General features: G+C 45.7%; 1 protein-coding gene across 1 annotated transcript in view; it reads left to right on the top strand.

Moving 5' to 3' along the window:
- Positions 1–23,837, top strand: part of SPAG16 (sperm associated antigen 16) — a 666,429-nt gene that overhangs the window by 438,536 nt on the left and 204,056 nt on the right. The window contains exon 14 of the mRNA XM_069983207.1: positions 2,425–2,490. Coding sequence (XP_069839308.1) covers positions 2,425–2,490 — 66 coding nt within the window. The remainder of the gene's footprint in view (positions 1–2,424; positions 2,491–23,837) is intronic.

Genomic DNA, 23,837 nt, shown 5'->3' with positions numbered 1-23,837 from the left:
GTTTTCAAATGATAACAAAAAGCCTCATTATTTTTGTGGGACTTTATTTTAGCAGTTGGGGGGGGGCTGCTTTTAACTATTTTTATGTCTGTAGTGGGTCTGCATCTTGCCATTGTGGTGAGCTGTTTCATTTTTCTGTGTTCATGTGCAGCCAGTGCTCCCTCTATTCTTAATGGGACTTTCAAACATTGGCAAGCACGGAGCTCAGCATGAGGCCACTTTCACACATCTGCTAATTCTGCAGACCCATTTGTCTTTATGATCCCATACACACATCTATACGTATTACGAATGTGTGTTGGGGCTGGGATCTGTTGCACAAAAAATACATAATATGGATACATGGATCCCCTATGAATGAATGGGTCAGTGACCTTTAGATATGCAGGTGCACATCTGTAATCCTTTCCATAGCTGTGGGTCCGCAGTTACGGGTGAGACTACAGGTGTCTAAATGTGACCTATGAAATGTGAATGTACATGTGCATTACAGCTCTGTTTATATTGACAACACTTTCTCCCTGTTCTCAGTATCCATGGGGTTCTTCGCTGCCTAACCCCCATCAGCCTGCTAGTTATCCTCTGTCCTATGGATAGTTGATATCTTTGTGCAGTAAGAATTCTACTTTGAGTCATTTCATAACTTTTTACCTGCTTTAAGGATATGGGTCACTACTGTATTAATAAGAACATTGATTGGACCTTGTAGGTGACATGGTGCCCCTCAGCAGCTATAATTGGGCAGTATGTTTTCTTACCACTAGAGGCACACTATGTGCAGACCAATGAGTTTTTGTTGCGACAGCTTAAAGTGACTCTGTACCCACAATCTGACCCCCTAAGCAGCTTGTACCTTTGGATAGCTGCTTTTAATCCAAGATCTGTCCTGGGGTCCGTTCGGCAGGTGATGCAGTTATTGTCCTATAAAACAACTTTTAAACTGGCAGCCCTGTGTCAAATTGGCGTGGCCTAGAGTGTGTATGCATTAGGCTGGCACAACATCTCTGTCCCTCCTTCCCGCCCTCCTCATCATTAGGAATGCTCCAGGCAGATTGTCTCCTATTCCTCAGCTGTGTGTATACTGAACATGGGCTGGATCGTTAAGACACCTGTGCAATGTTCAGCATGGAGAAAATGTTCCAGTGGCATTCCTATTGAAGAAGAGGGTGGGGAGGAGGGACGGAGGGGTGGTGCAAAATTAGGGCACAGATACTACCGTTGGGCACGAGGCTGCAAGTTTAAGGGTACAAACCCACACACCGTATACGCAGCAAATACGCAGCAAATACGCAACAAATACGCAGCAAATACGCAGCAGTTTGATGGTGAAGATTTAATGCTGAGTTCAGTTATTTAGATCTAATCTGTTGCGTTTTTGTTGCGTATTTGTTGCGTTTTTGCTGCGTATTCACTGCGTATCGCAGCAGTAAATACGCTGTGTATACGGTGTGTGGGTTAATACCCTAACAGTTGTTTTGTAGGACAATAATTGCATCACCTGCCAATCAGACCCCAGGACAGATCTTGGATTTAAAGCAGCTATCTGAAGGTACAAGTGGTTTGGGGGGGGGGGGGGGGGGTCAGATTGTGGGTACAGAGTCGCTTTAATAGTAATGCTGACTTTTCCAGTTAATAAAGCATCAAGCTAAATTCTTAGATCCAGCCTTAGAGTGAGTGTTCCCAGACCATAAGAAACCTCTAATAAGAAATCTAATTTGCTAATGAATTGAGTAGGATTTCTGAATAAGGATGCATTCCCAGTAGCGATGGCATTGATCCAGCACTGTTTGTTTCACTAGAGACTATAATCAATAATTAATAAAGGAAAAAAGTTGCTGAAAAATAATGGTTGTCGTGAAGTCTCTGGCCTCCACCATAATTCTAGTTGCATACACAGTAACTAAATTCCAGTTGTATATCCTGGCTATTATTTTAATGTATTTAACGTGTAATATGCCATTATGTGAAGGAAACATGAATTATTGAAATGCAATATGTTAGTCAAAATTAATGTGAGCTGATAACACCCACCAGGTTATTAATTTGTAATGATATATTGGATTCATTAAGCGGCTTCCCGTTCCTCTGTGCAGATAAGACTTTAACAAATTTACTACCAGAATGTATCATCACTTAGTGTTAAAAATCTAAGTGGCTCTCTGTTATTGCAATGTATAGTGAACATAATTATCTTATACACATATGAACGTATTTTGTCCTATAGACAGTCATGAACTGACAAGCATTGCCAGTAGTTTTAACAGAGGAATTGACTAATGCCTTTTCAAGGTGATGCTGGACTATCAATAAATCCATCACAAGATTACGGGACTGAACACACTCACAGTACACTATAAACAACTATCTATTGTGTAGTGGAAGATTTATCCCTCTGATTCTTATCTATTGTGTTTTCTCTTTCAGGGGGTTTGCGCGCAGACTTTTTATGGGCACCTTCACTCCTGCAATTATGCCACGTTTAACATGAAGGTAAGTGATTGGTACAAGGAATCAGGCATATTGTTACCCAGATAGAGGGTTTAAAGGTAACCTGTCATCCCCCGTACCAGGGTGACAGGCTCCCGACCCCCCCCGCTAGAGCCCCCTAAACTTACCTGATCGCGCCGGGTCCCGCTTCTTGATCCGGTCCGGTGACGGAGATTTCAGCGCCTGAAGCCCCGCACGTGCAGTCCTGAGATAAGTCCGTCACTATTCATTCTCTATGGGCATCAGACTCATCTCAGGAGCGCGGGCCGGGCTTCGGGCGCTGAAATCTCCATCATTGGACCGGATCAAGAAGCGGGACCCGGGGCGTTCAGGTAAGTATAGGGGGCGCTAGCGGGGGTTGGGAGCCTGTCACCCCGGCACGGGTGGTGACAGGTCCCCTTTAAGATGTCCCACCTTTGCTTTCTTTCCTCTGGACTATAGAGATTAAGGATCCTTTTACATTCCTCCCTGGATGATTGCTGACACTTTTACATAGGACAAATAGCCGCCAAAGGAGTATTTTTAGCAATGTTCCTTGACGATAATTGACCCATGTAAAAGGTTATTTAGATCCACCCAAGAGCTAAAAAAATCTTAAGAAGTCCCCCTGAGTATTTTGAGTCGTCTCCCACCTTTTAAGCTGCTGCCGTTCCTGAGTTACAAGTTTTTCTAAAAGTCAGTCTATATCCAAGAAAGATACATTACCCAGCATGCATTGCACCTCAGAGATGACTGCTAAGTATCCGCCTTATCTTGTAGTATCTGCCCATCCCTGGCTCAATCTGCTTCTGCTTTACACTCTAAATAAAATTATCTATCTATCTATCTATCTATCTATCTATCTATCTATCTATCTATCTATGTATGAGAGAGAGAGACTGCCGCTATTCAGGAGAGGCTGTCATTGTTTTGTTGTGTTCCCTCTCCTTGGCAAGGTGCTCACTGATAGCTGTGATGTCAGTCATAGGCAGGCTTACAGATGAGGTTTTATAGCTTGCCTGGCAGCAGAAGTGACAGAGATCATGTGACGTTGGCCTCAGAAAGGAGGGGGAGGACAGAGAAGTGGAGACAGGGTGTACCAGGAAGTGAAGATTTTTTGGAGCTTAGGTTGTGAGTCCGAATGTGCTGCAGACAAACTGTCCAATTCATGTAGTAGAAACCTTTTACAAACAAACTTAGATTATGGGTGGGGATTGAACAGGGTTAAATCTTTCTTAAGTTGAGTACCCCTTTAAGTTATTTTTTGGTTTTATGCTTCAGACTATCCATCACCTTTTTACTCCTTTCTTGGACCAGTTCTACTCGTATCAATATCTTTTTGTTGGTGAGGTCTCCAGAACTGGACACAGCATTTCAGATGTGGTCTCACTTGAGCTCTTATATAGCAGGAATATAATCTCCCTCTTCCTACTGGTTAGACCTCTAGCTGTACAGCCCAGCATACGATCAGCTTTCCCTACTGCCTGGTTGCTCTGTTGACTTATTTTAAGGCTCTCAAACAAAACTACCCCTAAATCCTTCTTTTCTGAAGTCTTTACTAACACAGAACTGCTACTGCAATAATCAAATAGAGAATTTCTTTTCCCCAAGTGCATTATTCTACATTTGGAAACATTGAACTGCTGATTCCATTGTTTTGACCAAAGCAAAAACAGCTTTGGCTTTCCAGGCATGATAGGAAATGTGGTTTTGCAACAGATGGAGGTTCCTCATCCTTACTCTACACTATAGAACCAACTATTGGGAGCATTCTTTTCAAGTCTGTTGTCAAGATTACGATTAATTCCTCCCAACCGACTGGGCTTTCCAGTATGTTTAGTGCAGGAACCTGATATGTTAATAGTAAATCATTTTGATACAGTTATATTTCATTGCTTGAAATGGAACCTGTAAAGCACCATATCACTGCAACCAACTATAGACAATACCTGTATTATAAAAGTGCTTCTACTATAATGTTCTAATGTCTTATCGTACTAGCTTGCAGAAGTGAAGGCCCCACAAACGTGTCATTTGGAACTGTAAAGCTGGTCCTAAGCTACTGCGTGTTTGTTTCAGTAGACCTGTAAAACCATTGTACAGTGTCATTTTGCTTTAATAATAGCATTTTACTAGTGAAAATTATTGTAATATATGCTTTCCCGTAAAGAGTATTCACCGCACAACCTGTATTTTCCTACCTGGAGCATTCAGGGTAAAGTAGTCCCTCTATCACAATGCTATAGAACCTGAGCTAACCATAGACTTCATGTCACTTAACTACTCATCTTCCTTACTGCAGCAGGATTACAAAATGACGGTGAGTGTTTATGTGTGGAAGGCAGCTCCCAGAGAGGAATCCAGTTTGCAGCGAATCTGTATGACAGGACTGTTTTTTTTTACTGTTGATCTCCGAGCATGTGTGTTATGAAAATACATCTTCTGCAAGTAGATTAGTATAAAAATGATGCCCACATCTATTATTCTGGGCGATGAGGAAGGGGAATGTATAATTACAGCCGTGCAAATTAATTCTGCGCAGCGGGCAGCCAAGCTGGCTGAACCTTTAATATAAATATGTTCATTTTCGAATCAACACAGCAGGTTCCTCTCTAGTCGTGAAGATGGCTCTGCTACACGTTTCAATAATGTAAAGCTGTGGAGATCCCATGCTGAAAATATCATGGCCATCTTTCATACATCTGTTCTGTATAATGGCAACAAATATGCAAAACTTCTTCAACAATCTGTCCTTTATCAACGGTCTGTGAATTGATCTAAACAACTTAAGGGGAATTAATGGGAAATGTCAAGGCTGGATCTTATTATAGCCGGTCAGATGGTGAAGTTTTATTCATGGTATAGTGAAGTAGATGGAAAAATATACAGAGTAAGGTACAGGAGGTTTCGTTTAGAGAATAATTCCAAGGTATTTTCAAGGTTTATGTAGCTAAGGGTTAATCGCTAATTGAGATGATAATCGGCAATCAAACTCGTTTTGGAATCAAAGGTCGATTCAAATTCATACAAGAGCAGCAATACCCATCAAAAAATAAATATGGAAGACTCCAAGAGTGCATTTCCCATCATAATACAAATATAGAAGACTCCAAGAGCAGCGTTTCCTGTTAAATAAGAATATAGAAGACTCCAAGAGCAGCGTTTCCCGTCAAGACTCCTTTTTTCAATTTCCCAATAGAGAAGCCTTAGAACACGTTTCAGAATCATCCCTGTGAAAACTAATTCAAGGGTTCAGTGACTTGTCTAGTTACTACAGATGAGTGAATTTCAAGCTTGGGTTTGTCCGAACCCGAGCTTGCAGCATTTGATTCCGGTGGCTGAAGAGGTTGGGTTTCAACCCTAAGACTGCCTGGAAAACATAGATTCAAGTATAGGGTGTAGTCACTTTTTCCAGGTTCCCTAGGCCTGCATCTAAATTTTTCAGCCACTGGTAATCAAATACTGCACACTCTGGTTCGGATGAACCCAAGCATGCTTGAGATTTGCTTATCTCTAGTAGTTACCAAGTGTCCAAAAATAACATAGGAGAAACTGCATCATTAACTTTCCATATGAATATACCCTTCAAAAGACTAGCTGTGAGCTGTTTGAGACCACGGCAACATGCTTTTACTCTCAAATCATGATATAAATGACTATTGCATGCTGCGTTCTATATGCCAAGGCTACTTTTTTCAATAGTTCTTGTCCATTACTTGACAAATCATTAGCTATATTCTGCTATATTCAGATAAAATATATTCCATAAAATATGACCTTGTTCGCGCTAACCTACAATTACATTTGCCTAGAGATGGAGACCATTATTTGGTACCTTGTACCTACACTCATTACTGCAGTAAACATGCTTTGTTTTCAGCTTGACTTGTTTTTTTTTTTAATTAATCATTAGAGAAAATATGTTTTATTGTGAACCCCTTTTGGGTAATTTCTTTAAAACCAAACCTGGTAACATCTTTCTCATGCTTTATTTAGAAAGTACTGGGTTGGGCAACACTAAAACCTTTTTTTGTTAAAGTAAAAGAAACAGAAAATACGTAAAGATATTTCTTGTATTTGGCATATGTGGCCTAGCACATACAGTATTTTTACCAATGCATGGATCTGTGAGTAATTTCTGCTGTCCCATGCATATACTGTTTTTATACTGCTTCGGGTACTATTAATGAATAAATGTTTCCTATTGAATACTGTACATAAGGATTAGAGGAGAAAAAAAAAAATTGCAATCGTAAATGTTCCTTAGAAATTAGATTTTTCTCTTTGACATGCTTTATAGTGCCCTTGTGTCTAGAATTGCCCACTAAATGAATGCACCCTGTGTGCATATACCACAAAGAGTTAACAGTGACAAAATAACTATTTGGAAACACGGCTCAGTTTTGATTATCACTGCTACACCTGCCTAGTAACTATTGTTGCTATAAAAAGTGTATTACATTAGCTGTACCATAAGGGCAGCCTAGTAGGCAAAAATTAAGCTGTTGCATTTAAAATGTACCTAATATTTCAAAAGAACCTTTCTAGTTTGGTTACACTGACCCTTCAGGGTGGTGGTAAGGTGATTTTGAGACTTTAACTACAGTATCTTTGAGTCCCCTCAATGATACACGGCTATTTCTTGTTCTCTCTCTTTAAGGGAGATTGTTTGCCAGCAGTACTCACACAGCCTGCTGGGGGATGATTGAAAGTATACTGTTATAGATGGCATTTTGAGGGAGAAGAGGTTAGTGATGCACAAAGTGCTATGTGAGCAGACAGTAAAACAGCAATAGCCGCACAGCAAGGAAGGGGTTATATCTAGAGATGAGCGAACTGCTCGGACTTTTGTTCCGATAGCAGTTCGCTCTCTCATCATGCCTTTGATCCCGGCCGCATACTTGCGCTCACGGGAATATGCGGCCAGGATATTCCAGGGAATCCCTGTTGAATTCCCTGGAATATCCTAGCCGCATATTCGCGGGAGTGCAAGTATGTGGCCGGGATCAAAGGCATGATGAGAGAGCGCTCATCTTTAGTTATATCACAAAAGCAGCCCTGTTCTAAGTAGTGAGCAACTGCTGATGCTGTTGACTCCCCTGTGTGTTTTATGGCAGTTTGGGTAGTCATGCTGTTTTCACCCAACCCTTCTCCCTTAAATTGAAGTATAATAACCCACCAGTGAGGAAAGCTTGTTACATTTTTTTTAATTTATGAAGAAATTATTTAATATCCTATGTCTACACAAAGCCTACAAATAGAATACAGCCCAGACTCATCACCAACCTACTGTGAGTAGAGTGCTTCGGTAGTGGATCACCACTACCAATATGTTGGAGACTAAAGGCACACCAAGGAACATTGATGGAGGTTGTAATAAGTCAACATAACTTTATTACTTCATAGACAATGTGTTTCAAGGTACATGGGACCTCTTTTTCAAGCCACAAGAAGATATGCATGATGCATCATACTACAACGTTCATCACCCATCCTTGGTGCGTCTTTAGTCTCCAGCATATTGGTAGTGGTGATCCACTACTGCAGCACTCTACTCACCTCGGAGATAGGCCGGCTCCCTTTCTCCTGGAAGGTCCATGTGGAGCAGCTTGCATGGAGTGACTACACCATTCTGCTACTGTAGATGTTGTGCTTTTATTGCAACATCATTAAGTCAGTGAATTCCTCACCACTACCACCACCATTTTCTTATACCAATTCACCCTATGGTGCACCTGCCATTTCCTTATAGCTCATTTCATCACCAACCTAGGAAAATATGCTAGCATGCTGTGTATTTTATTGATATCTTGCAGCATTTCAAGGATTTCTTTTGCATAGACCAACAGTAGAAAGCTCATTGCTTAAACATTGTACAGCTTGTACAAGCTAAAGTATTGATACATGATGTAGTCCCTCCCCCCACCTCCCCACCCCATGTGTCTCTTCCTTACAGCATATGACATGTTGACAGCATTATTTCTTAGCATATAGGATAAGAGAATCAATTTACGAGCCAGGATTTTGTTGATCAGGACTACAATGAGCTTTTCAGATTAATATGTGCAGGTGGGTACAGCCTAATGGGCGATGCAGCTGTAAAGATGACCAATTTGACCAAGTGATGTAATACAGTGGATGGTTATAAAGAAGACCCCATTATTATTGACAGGATAGGATTTAGAATTGACCGGTGGATAATCCCGAGAAGCCCTTCAATCTCCCATCTCCAGTATAATAAAATCATCAGAATAACCTGATACCGCTACACTGCTTACAGAGTTTACTCCATTATGTCTCTTATAATGGCCACTTCATCGACATAAACACTGAATATTATTCAAACCTTCTTATTGTCATATGGCCTTTCCCTAATAATATCCAAACATACTGTGATTATTTGGCCTACCAAAGCGCCACGAGGGATAATATTTTATAGGCTGTTATTTCAGTTAAGAGCTTCATTGCAGAAACACAAAGTAAAAGAATGATTTATTCATTATAGTCTCTGTATCCAGCCAAACACTTCAGTATTAAGGTGCACATTAACTTAACATTATTCGTCACAAAAAATAATGTATAGTATAGGAAAGATGGTGGAAATAACCAGACATAAAGTATTTCAGTAAGGTAGGATATGAAATAACTATGAAGTGTTTAGTTCCTGTTTAGATGTAGATAATATCACCATATGATAAGGAGAGATGGACATTTATACAATTATTTTAGCTGCTGCTTGATTAGATCTACATTACTTTTCATTTACCTAGTTTCTTTCACATGACTCATATTCCCGTCTTCAGACAGACTTGGTTCACTTTATTGAATGGACATTTTATTTATGTGAGGATTACATAGTCATGAAAGGCGGAGCCCCAACTGTCAAAGACATATTGTACCTTCAAGTGTGCTGCCGTTCTAGGGGCATTTAAGGTAAATAATATCTAACTCCCTGAAACAATTTGCCTCCCCCCAAAAAAGAATTTTGCTTCATCAACAAAAGACACAAACTCTTATTAGTATCAGTAGACATTTTAGTCATCAAAATAGTGGCCTAGACCTTAAAGGGGTAGTGCACCAAAAAAAAAATTCTTTCAAATCAACTGCTGCCATGAAGTGCCAGAGATTTGTAATTTACTTCTATTAAAAAATCTCAAGCCTTCCAGTACTTATCAGCTGCTGTATGCCCAGCAGGAAGTGGTATTGATTCCAGTCTGGAGAGCAGGAAAGGTTTTCTATGGGGATTTGCTCCTTCTCTGGACAGTTCCTGACATGGACAGAGGAGGCAACAGAGAGCACTGTGTCAGACAGGAAAGAAAACACCACTTCCTGCTGGACATACAGCAGCTGATAAGTACTGGAAGGCTTGAGATTTTTTAATAGAAGTAAATTACAAATCTCTGGCACTTCATGGCAGCAGTTGATTTGAAAGAATTTTTTTTTGGGTGCACTACCCCTTTAAGGTTACAAACCCACTTGCCGGATCTGCAGCGAGTCTCCATGCTGCGTTTTTGCAGCGAGACTCGCTGCAGATCCCGGCCCTATACTTTTAATGGCAGACAAACACGCAGCAGGGATGTACATCCCTGCTGCGAGTTCGTCTGCAGCCCACCCTATTAACCCCCCGGCCGCCGGAGCTGATACTTCACCTGTTCCCGGCTCCAGCGGTTCCCGATGTCTTCAGCAAGCCGGAGCGGGGACCAGGTGAGGTATATGCTCCAGCCAGCCGCCCGCAGCCCCGGCCGCCCGATCGCCCCCCGCAGCCCCGGCCGCCCGATCGCCCCCCCGCAGCCCCGGGCGCCCGATCGCCCCCCCCGCAGCCCCGATCGCACACACGCCCCCCCCGCAGCCCCGATCGCACACACGCCCCCCCCCGCAGCCCCGATCGCACACACGCCCCCCCGCAGCCCCGGCCGCTCGATCGGGGGGGCTTGCGATCGGTGCTGCGGGGGGGCGTGCGATCGGGCGGCCGGGGCTGCGGGGGGGGCGATAGGGCGGCCGGGGCTGCGGGGGGGGGGGGGTTGGGGGGGCGATCGGGCGGCCGGGGCTGCGGGGGGGGGGGGGGGGGGCGATCGGGCGGCCGGGGCTGCGGGCGGCTGGCTGGAGCATATACCTCACCTGGTCCCCGCTCCGGCTTGCTGAAGACATCGGGAACCGCCGGAGCCGGGATCAGGTGAAGTATCAGCTCCGGCGGCCGGGGGGTTAATGGGGTGGGCTGCAGACAAACTCGCAGCAGGGATGTACATCCCTGCTGCTTGTTTGCCTGCCATTAAAAGCATAGGGCCGGGATCTGCAGCGATCTGCAGACCCGCCAAGTGGGTTTGTAACCTAAAGGGATACTCCAAAAGTGCCCAGTCACCAAGGTATCTTTCTTTCTTTTTTTATTTTTTTTTATTCAAAGCTTTTATTTGTAAACAACAGATTCAGGGGAATACCAAAGCGGGAGAGAATTAGGGCAAGAACAGTAAGTATATCACTCATTACAAGTCATAACAAGGAACGTGAGGGGAAGCACAGTAAAATCGCTACATTACAGCTTACATCTGAAAAGCTCCCAAATCTATCAAAGAACAGGTTAGGGAAGTGGATGTGTAAATAAACCATTCCTTATCACCAGGAAATAGCTACCAAGGGAGCGCAAAATGAGAAATTACTGGGAAGAAAGAGGAAAAGAAACAAGAGGAAGAATGTCAGCACGGCTCAAAGAGAGAAAGGGTAATCCACGTACAGGAGCGCAGGTAAACACACTTCCAACAACATTAAGGTCCAGACCTGGCTCCGCTTCCCTCAAGGAACTAGGAGCATGTCAGGGTGATTGGGAAGTAGCCAGGGACTTATAAAGGGGTGTGTCGAGGAAGGAGGCCCAGGGAAACCACAGCTTCACCACAGGCACAGCTCTATTATGAAACTCAGCCCTGAGTTCATCCATCCTCTGCAAGTATAAAATCTCAGCAAACCACTCTGTTACAGTCGGTGGTGTTTCCTCTCTCCATTTTCGAGGGATCACCGTTTTAGCTGCTAAAAGTAAAAATTTCAGAAGGGATTTCCTAAGTTTGGAGGGCGAGCCTGGTATCATAGACAATAAGAGTGTGGAGGGGTCATTGGACAGGTGCGTCCCCGTTATGGTCTGAATGACCGTAATCACCATCTTCCAATAATCTTTTATACGAGTACATCCCCACCAAATGTGGGACAAAGACCAGACTCTGGCCAGTCCGCATCTCCAGCACGAATCAGGGACCGAGGGATAAAATCTATGTAGCAGGGTCGGGACCCTATACCAGCGCGACAAAACCTTATATTTTGTCTCCTGTGCTCTGCTTGAGATGGAGGACTTATGGCAAAGGAGAAAGGCCTTCTCCCAGTCTTCTGGCATAAAAGTACGGTTTAACTCCGTCTCCCACCCAGTCTGAAACGCAGTTTTATAGGAGTCAGGTGGTGTGTTTAGAAAGGAGTATATTAGAGATACTGTGTGGGCGGGGGGGACTGATTGTAAACAAAGTTCCTCAAATGGGGTCAGTTGTCTGTGTAGCTTAAGGGACTGCACGGTCGCCTGGTAGAAGTGTTGTAGTTGTAGATATTGCCAGTGGGTCCTATGGGTCCTATCTGACTCTGGAACCAGGGTGTCGTATGGGATCAGAGTGGAGGCTTCCGTGACATGTGTGAATAGTAAATCTTTACTCCCACAAGAGGACAGGAAGGCACTGCCTGAATAACCCGCGGGAAAGTCCACGTTGCGTGTGACTGGGGTAAGAGGCCCGTTCGTTTCATATAGTGGCAGTGTGACCCGTAAGTACCTGAAGGTCAATAGCACGGTCCTAGAAATCAAGGGTAGGGATGTCAACTGCGATCCCGACCAGGAGGAGGGTTTGATCCATAGCAGGGACGGTATAGCAAAAGGAGAGAGTAGTTTCTCAAATTTCACCCATAATTTGGTGGAGGAGTGATGAAACCCATCCAGTACCCTAGTGGCCACAGCCGCAAGGTAATATTTGTGCGGATCTGGGAGAGCCAAGCCTTCATTTAGCTTAGAGAGTGACAGAGTTGATCTCGCCAAGCGGGGGCATGCACCTCCCCAAACAAACCGGGAAAAGAGGCGATTGAGGCTTTTAAAATAAGAGCGTGGAAGGAGAACCGGAGTTGTCTGAAACAGGTACAACAGGTGAGGCAATAGATTCATTTTAATGATATTAATTCTGCCAATCCAAGAAAAATCTTTCCTATCCCACCTGGCAAGATCCTGTCCGAACACAGTCAACAGAGGTTTAAAATTTAAGGCTATGATGTCTGATAGTTTTGCGGGTATATGTACCCCCAGGTACTTAAAGGAAGACGACCTCCACACAAAGGGAACGCGTTGTCGTAGGGATAAGGCCGCAGGGTGGGGTAGAGAGATGTTGAGCGTGACGCTTTTGGAAAGATTTATTTTATAATTACTCACCACACTAAAGGTGGCCAAAGTGCTCATTAGGGCCGGTAGGGATGTCTCAGGGTTCGTGAGGTATAAGAGCAGGTCATCCGCAAACGCAGAACATTTCAGTTGCATGGACCCTACTTTGATCCCCTGTATGTCGGCCTGCTGTCTGATGTCCCTCAGGAGGTGTTCCATGACTAGCACATATAGGCTTGGGAAAAGGGGACATCCTTACCTGGTGCCATTGTATATGCGAAACGGTGTAGAAAGAGATCCATTTATTCTGATTTGCGCCTGAGGAGAGGTATATAGCGCCAGGATACGCTCCAGCATTACTCGGCCTAATCCAAGGCCCTTTAACACTTCCTCCAGGAAGCCCCAATCCACCCGATCAAAGGCCTTTTCTGCATCCAGGGATAACATAATGCAAGGGGTTTTAGAGGCATAAGCATGGTGAATCACGGAAAAAGTTTTTAGGGTGTTATCCCTTGCCTCCCTAAAAGGCACAAACTCCACTTGATCGGGATAGATCAGGACTCCCAGCAGGGGCGAAAGTCTCTGGGCAAGTAGTTTTGCATATAATTTGTCATCAGTATTAATCAAGGAGATCGGCCTATAGCTGGCACAAAGGTTAGGGTCTTTACCTTCCTTCGGGATGATGGTTATGTGTGCAGAAAGAAAGGTGGGGGGTAATGGGGAATCAGATGATATTTCATTGAACGCTGCAAGGATATGGGGGGAGAGTTCTATCTGGAGGACTTTAAAAAACTTAGCAGTGTAGCCGTCCGGCCCTGGGCTTTTGCCAGAAGGGAGTGCCTTAACCCTTTAAGGACATGGCCCATTTTCGTTTTTAAGTTTTCGGTTTTTCCTCCTTGTGTTTAAAAGGTCATAGCACTTGCATTTTTCCACCTAGAAACCCACATGACCCCTTATTTCTTGCGTCACTAATTGTACTTTGCAATTACAGGCTGAATTTTTGCATAAAGTACACTGCGAAACCAGAAAAAAATTCAAAGTGTGGTGAAATTGAAAAAAAAAACGCATTTCTTTTATTTGGGGGAAATGTGTTTTTACGCCATTCGCCCTGGGGTAAAACTGACTTGTTATGCATGTTCCTCAAGTCGTTACGATTAAAACGATATATAACATGTATAACTTATATTGTATCTGATGGCCTGTAAAAAATTCAAACCGTTGTTAACCAATATACGTGCCTTAAAATCGCTCCATTCCCAGGCTTATAGCACTTTTATCCTTTGGTCTATGGGGCTGTGCGAGGTGTCATTTTTTGCGCCATGATGTGATCTTTCTATCGGTACCTTGATTGCGCATATCCGACTTTTTGATCGCTTTTTATTACATTTTTTCTGGATTTGATGCGACCAAAAATGCGCAATTTTGCACTTTGGGATTTTTTTGCGCTGACGCCGTTTACCGTACGAGATCAGGAATGTGATTAATTAATAGTTCGGGCGATTACGCACGCGGCGATACAAAACATGTTTATTTATTTATTTATTTATTTGTTTACTTTTATTTAAAACCTGGGGAAAGGGGGGTGATTCAGACTTTTATTAGGGGAGGGGGATTTTTACTATTAACAACACGTTTTTTTTTTTTTTTTACACATATACTAGAAGCCCCCCTGGGGGACTTCTAGTATATACACTTTGATCTCTCATAGAGATCTCTGCAGCATAGATATGCTGCAGAGATCCATGAGATCGGCACTCGTTTGCTTTCGGCTGCTGCAGCCGGAAACAAACGAGTGCCGAGCCGAGGACGGCGCCATCTTGGACGCGTCCCCGGCCGGCATCAGTAACGGAGATCGCTCCTCCGGGACAAGGTCCCGGAGGAGCGATCTCCCCCACTAGACACCAGGGAAAGGTTGCCTCCGGTAATCGGAGGCAGCTGTCAACGTTGACAGCTGCCTCCGATTAGCTAATTAGCGGGCACGGCGATCGGACCGTGCCCGCTAATAGCGGCGGTCCCGGGCTACACGCGGCACCCGGGATCGCGGCACTTCAAAGCGGGGCCGCCGCGCGGCCCCGCTTTGAAGTGCTAATGAGGACATAGGACGTACCGGTACGTCCTATGTCCTTAAGAGGTTAATGGCCGCTGTCAGCTCCTCTGCTACGAAAGGTTTCTCTAAATCCAACAGGGTATCTGGTGTAAGACTTGGGAGTGCAGTGCGTGTGATATAACGTCGGACAATCTCTGGTGTTGCCTCAGTCGCCTTGTCTAGGTGATACAAGTCAGAGTAGTAATGTTTAAATGTTGCCAGTATCTCTGATGTTAATCTGACCAATTTCCCATCAGTGTCCTTCACTGACTGTATATATAATGCAGCTCGCTTATCCCTCAGAGCCCTTGCTAGCATTCTACCCGACTTGTTGCCATGTTCATAGAAAGCGTTCTAATAATTTTGCAATGTCATTTCGTAGTCTGACTAGATCCCTGTGCACTGCTTTATCCAGAGTTGTTTTGTGCTCCGCCTCCAAGGTATGGAGTTTCTGTAAAAGCGACTTAAGTTTGCCCGCGGCCTCTCTCTTTAGTCGAGAACCATGCTTTATGAGGATGCCTCGCATGACACACTTGAGGGCCTCCCACTTCACCTGTGGAGAGGTGTCGTCCAAGGCATGATCCGTGATAAAGTGTTGGATAGCGGACTTCAGGTCCGATAAGCAAAGGGAATCATTTAATAGTGACTTATTGAGCCTCCAGGTATATTCCCTAGCAAGGGTTTGCGGTATAGAGAGAGTACAGTACACTGGGGCATGGTCTGATAACTGAATATTGCCTATAGAGACCTCTCTAATTCTATCTAGTAGATGATGGTGCACAAAGACATAGTCTATACGACTAAGTTTTATGAATGTTGGAATAGTAGGTATAGTGTCGGGCATCTGGATGAGTTAGGCGCCACGAGTCACAAAGCTGCAGGCTAAATAAATCCTGCTTAATCTTATTGCGCTTGCTATGAGGGAATGAAGACAAGCCCGATGATGCATCTAGTGCTGGATTTAGCGGGACATTCATATCCCCACTCAAAATCAGGTGGCCCTGTGCAAAGGCGTTCAGGGCTTCTAAAGTTCTAGAGATAAACGATTGCTGCCCTTGATTAGGGGCGTAGACATTGGCTATAGTGTATGTCAGTCCCGCAATTGAGCATCTAAGGAATACATATCGCGCCTCCTCATCAGTCTGTACATCTAAGACCTGACAGGGCAAGGACCTGTGCAATAGAATAGCCACCCCTTTTGTTTTAGCATTAGGGTTGCTACTGTGAAACCATTGTTGATAGTAGCGATTTCTAAAAGCTGGTACACTGTCATGTCGGAAGTGAGTTTCTTGTATACAAAGAATCTGCGCTCTGGACTTGTGCATGGCATACAAGATCTGTGACCTTTTCTCTGGGATATTAAAACCTTGAACATTCAAGGTAGTGATCTTAAGTAACGCCATCACTGAGAATCTTGCTGCCATGCGACAAGCAGAGCAATAATGAAAACAGGAGAGAGCCGTGATGACCGGAAGAGAGAGAAGGAAGAAAAGGAACACATAAGACAGACCAAACATAGCAACACCTAAACAGAGGCGGCAAAAAAACGAATGTGTACAGCAAATGTACCATAACTAACAGATGGGGGGTACTCATCTGCATACCTATTGGGGGGGTGTATAACTAAAGTATCATAGCTAGGGCGAACATCGGCCTATGAAAAACAGATATCTAACAAAACTTTTAAAAGGACTAGGGGAGTGCAAGAACATAAACAAACAAGCAAATAATGGGCAGTCCAGTATCAAACAATCTCAGGGGGACCACCTGCACGATTAACATATGCTCACGTGTCAGCTGGCGCCGTCGCAGCAGGCAATAGAGTCCTGGTCAGAGACTGTCGGTGGCGTGAGGTAGTGGGGGACCTCACATCTCTGGATCAGAGCGGGACCTGCTTCTTCGCCTTCTAGGGGCACGTTGTGGCCTGGGAGGCTGAGCACGTTGGGTCACCTGGGAGGTGGAAGGTCCCTGTGATCTGTCGCTCAGCAATGGGTTCTTCAGGATGGCAGTCCACTCAGGGAGAGGGGTATAGGGCAGATCAAAAGTCTGTAAGAAGGCAGAGAGATCAGCAATGTCCCTCAACGTTGCAGTCTTGTCATTGCTCCTGGCGTGTAGGGCAAATGGAAAGCCCCATCTATAGGGAATATTGTGTGATTGCAAGAGGGCTAGGAGTGGTCTCAAGGCTGCTCTCAAGCGCAGAGTGCACCGTGAGAGGTCTGGAAAGAAGAAGAGTTTAGCTCCGTCAAAGTCCACTTCCGGAAGCATACGTACTTTTTGCATAATTTCCTCCTTGATGGAATAGTAGTGTATCCTGCATATAACATCACGAGGGCGGGCTGGGTCGGTGCTTGGCGGGTCAATGTGGGTGTCTACCAAGTATTTGATTGAAGATGCCCAGTAGCGTAGGGAGCAAGTCCGCAGCCCGAGTGGCTTCCAGGAGGCCCCGGATTCTAACGTAGTTCCGACGGTTTCGGTTTTCCAGGTCGTCTAAGTGCGCAAAAAGGGCCTGCTGCTGTTTGGTCTGTTCTGTAAGTCGGGTTTGCATTTCCTCCACCGTACGCTGGATCGTGGTGTGGGAAGTCTCCAAGTCACGGACCTGGGTCTGCAAAGTAGTAATATCTGTTTTAACCACCCCTAGATCCTGTTTCCAGGCTGCTTTCACATCTAGGGCCATGGAATCTATGTCCGCTTTAGAGGGCAGAAATGCCAATAAGGCTTGTAGTTCAGGGTGTGCGCTTAAAATGGTGGCAGCCTCCTGTCTAGGTATGGCAGGGGATAGGTGGTTGGAAACAGGCCCCGACGCTGACGGTAAAGTAGGCCATGTATCACCTGCAAAGCCGGCGTGAGGGGAGCAGGAGGCGTTGGACAGCGTTAGACTTGCCGCCATATTGCAGTCCTGTGTAGAATGGGGCTGTGTTCGGGCCGTAACGCCTGTGGGGCGTTCATAGCAGTCAAGAGCCGAACCATGGCTAGAGGATGAGGCAATTGGCAACTGAGGTGATGTTATGTCGTGTGTCTCCCCTAGGGGTCTATGCCAGGGGCTAGCGGGTCGGATTGCAGCCGTACCTGTGTCCAGCACGTGGGCTCCGTTGCGTCCCCCCAAAGCAGCCGGGGATGGGAAGTGATGGGCTCTGGATAGGGCTGTCTGCAGCAGGTGTGGCTGTGTCCCGGTAGCATCGGGTCAGCTGAGCTGGGAGAAGGAGTGATGTGGGAGCTCTGCAGCTCCGCAGGCTGTATCACCGTCTGCGGCGGCAGGTCAGGGGCTCCGTGCTCGTCAGATTCCCGATCCTCGTCTTGCTCTCGCCGGTGGTGACAGACACTCTGGGCACACTGCTGTCGGGTGCTTGAGGCAGAGGCTGTCAGTATAGGGAGTGGGTTCACTAGCCTGTCTGTGAGCGCAGCGCTGCGGGTCTGCAGTCTCCCCTGTGTACCTGCTGCTGGGAAAGATGGTGCCCGGGCTGTGTTCCCGCTGTCTGGATCCTCCGGTAAGCTCGCCAGGGGTTGGAAGAAGTTGGAAATCGGCGTCACCGGGGTCCTGGATGGCGGCGGCACCTTCTTGGAGGTTTTGGTTCTTTTCAGCCCCATAAATAAGTGCATTAGTCCCCTAGTATGCAGTGGCGGGTGCGGAGCTCTCACTCCCTGCGTCCTGCTCCTTCCATGGCAAACCACGCCCCCCTCCAAGGTATCTTTCTAACCTTGGTCCTTCCCCCCTTTAGACCCTCAAATTCCCACTCTACAAGACCCTCAGTAGTAGTTCTCTGATTGCTAGATCCTTCCGACAATCCCTATTCAGTCTGTCTTGGCTCGCTTGTCTTTTCCTGCAACTCTCAGCCTCCAGGCCCTTCCCCTGACTCTAAAACACGCTCAAAAGAAGCCACGGTTGCACGGATGGTTAACGGGACTGTGGCATGACTCTGGGGCAGAAACGGGCAGATATGTGAAGCACGGCAATGATGTCATGTCTCAAAATGGCAGCAGGTAAAGACAGAGAGATGTGACAGAATTATAGGATTATAGCACTGCAGGTGCCAGGAGAGAGGACAGATATGTGAGGAATGGGGCAGAATCTGCACTTTATGCATATTAGAGAATAGTATACCTTTTGTTTAAGGGGGGAGGGTACCCCTTTAAGTTCTGGGTCCAGAGTATCCAGTAATACAGATGGATTAAACATGTAAAAAAATGGTGTTTGAGTAATGGCAAACACTTTCTTGAAGGGAAGGAGTGATGGGTCTTAGAATCCAGTGGAAAGCACTCTTCTGTTCCAGCATGAATGCACCCTAGTTCACAAAGTAGGGTCCATAAAAATATAGTTGATAAATAAGATGTGTAAGAGCTTGACTGGCTGCACAGATCCCAGACCCTCAACCCCATCAGACATCTTTGGGATAAAATAGAACAGAGTTTGTGAGTCAAGTTGAGGACGGATATCTTTGAGGAAGACATCTTTGGGATAAAATAGAGCAGAGTTTGTGAGCCAAACCCTCTCATCCAAGATCAATGTCTGATCTCACAAATATTCTTCCGGATGAATGGGCAAAAATTCACAAAGACACCTCCACGATCTTGTACAAAGTCTTCCCAGAAGAGTGAAAGCTACTGTTGCTAAAATAGGAAGGGGGGGGGGGGGGGGGGTAGACAAACTTCATATTAATGTTTATGGATTTATATTTAGGACATCCTAACAGCTCCTGTAACGTAACGTGCAGGTGTTCCAATATTTATGTCCAAAATGTTTATTTTGATTTTGAGTGTGATGGCAAGGAGTACACATGCTCTGAAGTATACAGTGTAGGGATCTTCCCGGGGGATGGTGTGTTAGGACACAGTTCAGGCAGCAAACTTGGACTTAAAAACAGCTTTGGTGTTTATTTGTAGCATAAACGGTCCAGCAACATAAATACAGCAACACCGTGCATTGATAATAAACAAAACAAAAAGTCCTGCCCGTCTGGGCGCTTACTAATACAACAGGTTACCTCTCTGTCACTTCACTTGGCAGGTAATATTGCAGGGTGTGCATAAGCCCCAGCTCCCAGCGAACACACCATACAGGCTGTTCACTCCTGTCTGAGAGAGTCCCCTGCACACTGAGCTCACCTTTTGCCTTCTCAGGCTGATTGGGATCAGAGCTCACCTGATCCCAAAACCCATACTGGATCGAGGGGGAGGGAATGGCAGATCCCACTACCAACCTATCCACCATTCCAGTAAATCCAGGCCCGGTAAAAATAAATAATAACTCAGCAGCATAGCACTGCTGAGCAACAGATCCCTCCTGGACTTACCACCTCACACTACGCATCAGCCTAGGTGAGATGTACACCCCCTCGAACACATCTCCAGTGACATGTCCACATATCCCCCCCCTCTTCTTCAGACCGGAGGGCTGAGCGTTTTGTCCCCACAGGCAGTGTACCCTTGATAGGGCGTCAGCATTCGCCTGTAATTTCCCTGGCCGGTGTTCTACAGTGAAATTGAAGTTTTGTAGGGACAGAAACCATCTAGTCACCCTTGCGTTTTTTTCTTTGTTAAGCTTCATCCATGTTAGGGGGGCATGGTCTGTCACTAACTTGAATCTCCTGCCTAGCAAGTAGTACTTCAGGGATTCGAGGGCCCACTTCACTGCCAGACACTCTCGCTCAACTATGGCATAGTTTTTCTCGGCCGGGGATAGCTTCCTACTTAAGTACATCACCGGGTGCTCCTCGCCATTCACGACCTGTGAGAGGACGGCACCTAACCCTGTGTTAGAGGCATCTGTCTGTACTAGAAACTCTCGCCTAAAGTCAGGGGTAACTAGCACAGGCTGTTGGCACAGGGCAGACTTAAGGCTTTGAAAAGCTTTCTCAGCCTCTGGAGTCCATGTCACCATTGCGGACTTCGCACCCTTTGTCAGGTCAGTTAGTGGGGCTGCAACTGAAGCAAAATTCGGCACAAACCTTCGGTAATAGCCCGTAATACCCAGGAAAGCTCTGACCTGTTTCTTTGTGAGGGGTTGAGGCCAATTCTGTATTGCCTCAATTTTATTTAGTTGTGGTTTCACTAACCCCCTCCCAATAATGTAGCCCAAGTATTTGGCCTCCTCTAAGGCTAGTGCACACTTCTCTGCATTGATGGTTAACCCCGCATCACTTATGGCATCTAACACCGCCTGGACCTTACAGAGGTGACTTTCCCAATCCGGACTAAAAATGACCACATCATCGAGGTAGGCAGCGGAGTAATCACGATGTGGTCGCAGAATCAAGTCCATCAACCTCTGAAAAGTGGCAGGGGCTCCATGTAACCCGAATGGCATCACTACGTATTGGAAGAGCCCATCAGGGGTGGAGAATGCAGTCTTCTCTCTAGCCTTAGGAGTGAGTGGGATCTGCCAGTAGCCCTTAGTGAGATCGAGGGTAGTTATGTACCTGGCATTACCCATCCTTTCTATCAACTCATCTACCCTGGGCATGGGGTAGGCATCGAACTTGGAGATCTCATTTAACTTTCTAAAATCATTACAGAACCTCCAAGTTCCATTGGGCTTTGGGATTAACACAATCGGGCTGGACCACTCGCTCTGAGACACCTCAATGACTCCTAGGTCAAGCATACGTTTTACCTCGGATGATACCGCCTCCCTCCGTGCTTCTGGTATCCTATAGGGCTTAAGGTTTACTCTGCTTCTAGGCTCAGTTTCAATATGATGACTAATGAGATGCGTACGCCCTGGTAGGTCAGAAAACTTGTTTTTATTTTTCTGCAGGAACTCCTTAGCTTCCTGCTTCTGGGACACTGATAGGGTGTCACCAATCCTGACCGGAGGGATTGGTGGTGACAGATGACCAACAGGATTTGTCGCCACCAAGGATTCCCTGTCTTTCCAGGGCTTGATCAAGTTTATGTGATAAACTTGAAAAGGCTTCCTTCTACCTGGTTGGTGTACCTTGTAGTTGACCTCACTGATCTTCTCTACAATTTCATAGGGACCCTGCCACTTTGCTAAGAATTTGCTTTCTACCGTGGGAACAAGTATGAGTACCCGGTCACCTGGGCTAAATGTCCTGATTCTAGCAGAACGATTGTAAATTCTGCTTTGGCCCTCTTGCGCCCTCTGGAGGTGTTCCCTTACTAGGGCATTACAGTGGCTATACGGTCCTGCATTTGTGCTACATGCTCTATAACACTCTTGTATGGGGTGGACTCACTTTCCCATGTCTCTTTCGCTATATCCAACAAACCCCTAGGGTGACGACCATAGACTAATTCGAAGGGAGAGAACCCTGTGGACGCTTGGGGTACTTCCCTAATAGAAAACATTAGGTAAGGTAGTAAGTGATCCCAATCACGACCATCCTTTTCCACCACTTTTTTTAACATATGTTTTAGGGTTTTATTAAACCTCTCCACTAACCCGTCTGTCTGTGGGTGATATACAGAGGTACGTAGGTGTGAGATTTTAAACAGTTTGCATAGCTCTTTCATTACCTTGGACACAAATGGGGTACCTTGGTCGGTCAAGATTTCCTTGGGGATCCCCACCCTGGAAAACATATAAAACAATTCCCGTGCAATGGTTTTAGAGGCAGTGTTTCTTAGGGGTACAGCCTCAGGATAGCGGGTCGCGTAGTCCAACACCACTAGAATGTACTGGTGTCCCCTAGCCGACTTTACAATGGGACCCACTAAGTCCATTGCGATCCGGTCAAAAGGTACCTCTATGATGGGGAGTGGGACCAAAGGACTGCGAAAATGCGACACTGGAGCGCTAAGCTGACATGTGGGGCACGACTCACAGTATTTTTTTATGTCAGCATAAATCGCAGGCCAATAAAACCTCTGGAGGACTCTCTCCTGTGTTTTATCTGTCCCCAAGTGGCCCCCAAGGACATGATTATGGGCCATGTCGAGTACCTGACGCCGGTACGACTTAGGCACCAGAAGCTGTTCCACAACCTCATCATTAATCTTAGTGACTCTATATAAGAGATCATTAGTCATAGAAAAATGTGGAAATTTTTCCTCAGCTTCTGGCTCCTGAGGTACCCCATTCATAACAGTGACCTGCTCTCTAGCATTTTTGAGAGTGGGGTCCTGTAATTGTGCAGTACCAAAATTATCCCTAGACACCTCTAAGTCTGGAACATTCTGCGCAGTGGGAGGAGCCTCTTCCTCACCAGCCAGGACCTGCAAAGGAAAAGCATCATTTTCATCCTGTACATTTTGATCATTTACCGTGGGTAATGCAATAGACTTAGGGGTCTCCTCACTCCTTTCAGGGGATTGTTGTTTTCCCCATAGAGCCCAGAACAAAGGAAAATCACGCCCCAATATCACATTATGCATAAGGTTTTTAACCACACCCACTTCATACTGTACAGCGCCTAGTTCAGTCCCGACATTAGCCAGTACTATAGGGTAAACCTTTGTATCACCATGTATGCATACCACACTCATATGTCTTTTTGGCACAAAGTCCCCAGTCACCAGGCTGGCATGCACCAGGGTGACAAGGCTTCCTGAGTCCAGCAACGCCTTAACAGGGAAGTCATTTACAGTAATGTTGCAGACTTGTGGTTCAGTCTCTAGTCCAGTGACTGCAACAAAAGACGGCTCCGCAAATAGCGACTGACGCCGGCTAGCGTCACACTCCATGGGCTCAGTGGTAAGAGGGCAATGGGCAGACATATGTCCCGTCTCATGGCATCTCCAGCACTGGATAGGGCCTGGTCTCCTTGGCAGGGAGTCCTTTTTAGGGCCACTTAGCCACCGGGGACCATCACCAGTCTTTTGCCCTTGAGACACCACCTGAGCGCTCTTCCCTCTATCAGCACCCCTCCACACTCCCCCAATAGATGGAAGTCTCTTACCAGCTGACGGCACAGGTCTGGCACTCCGGGGAGGTGACGG

Source organism: Dendropsophus ebraccatus, chromosome 9, assembly GCF_027789765.1.
Source record: "Dendropsophus ebraccatus isolate aDenEbr1 chromosome 9, aDenEbr1.pat, whole genome shotgun sequence".
NCBI lineage: Eukaryota > Metazoa > Chordata > Amphibia > Anura > Hylidae > Dendropsophus > Dendropsophus ebraccatus.
Note: the sequence above shows the minus strand (reverse complement) of the source record. Positions and strands in the feature narration are given on the sequence as shown.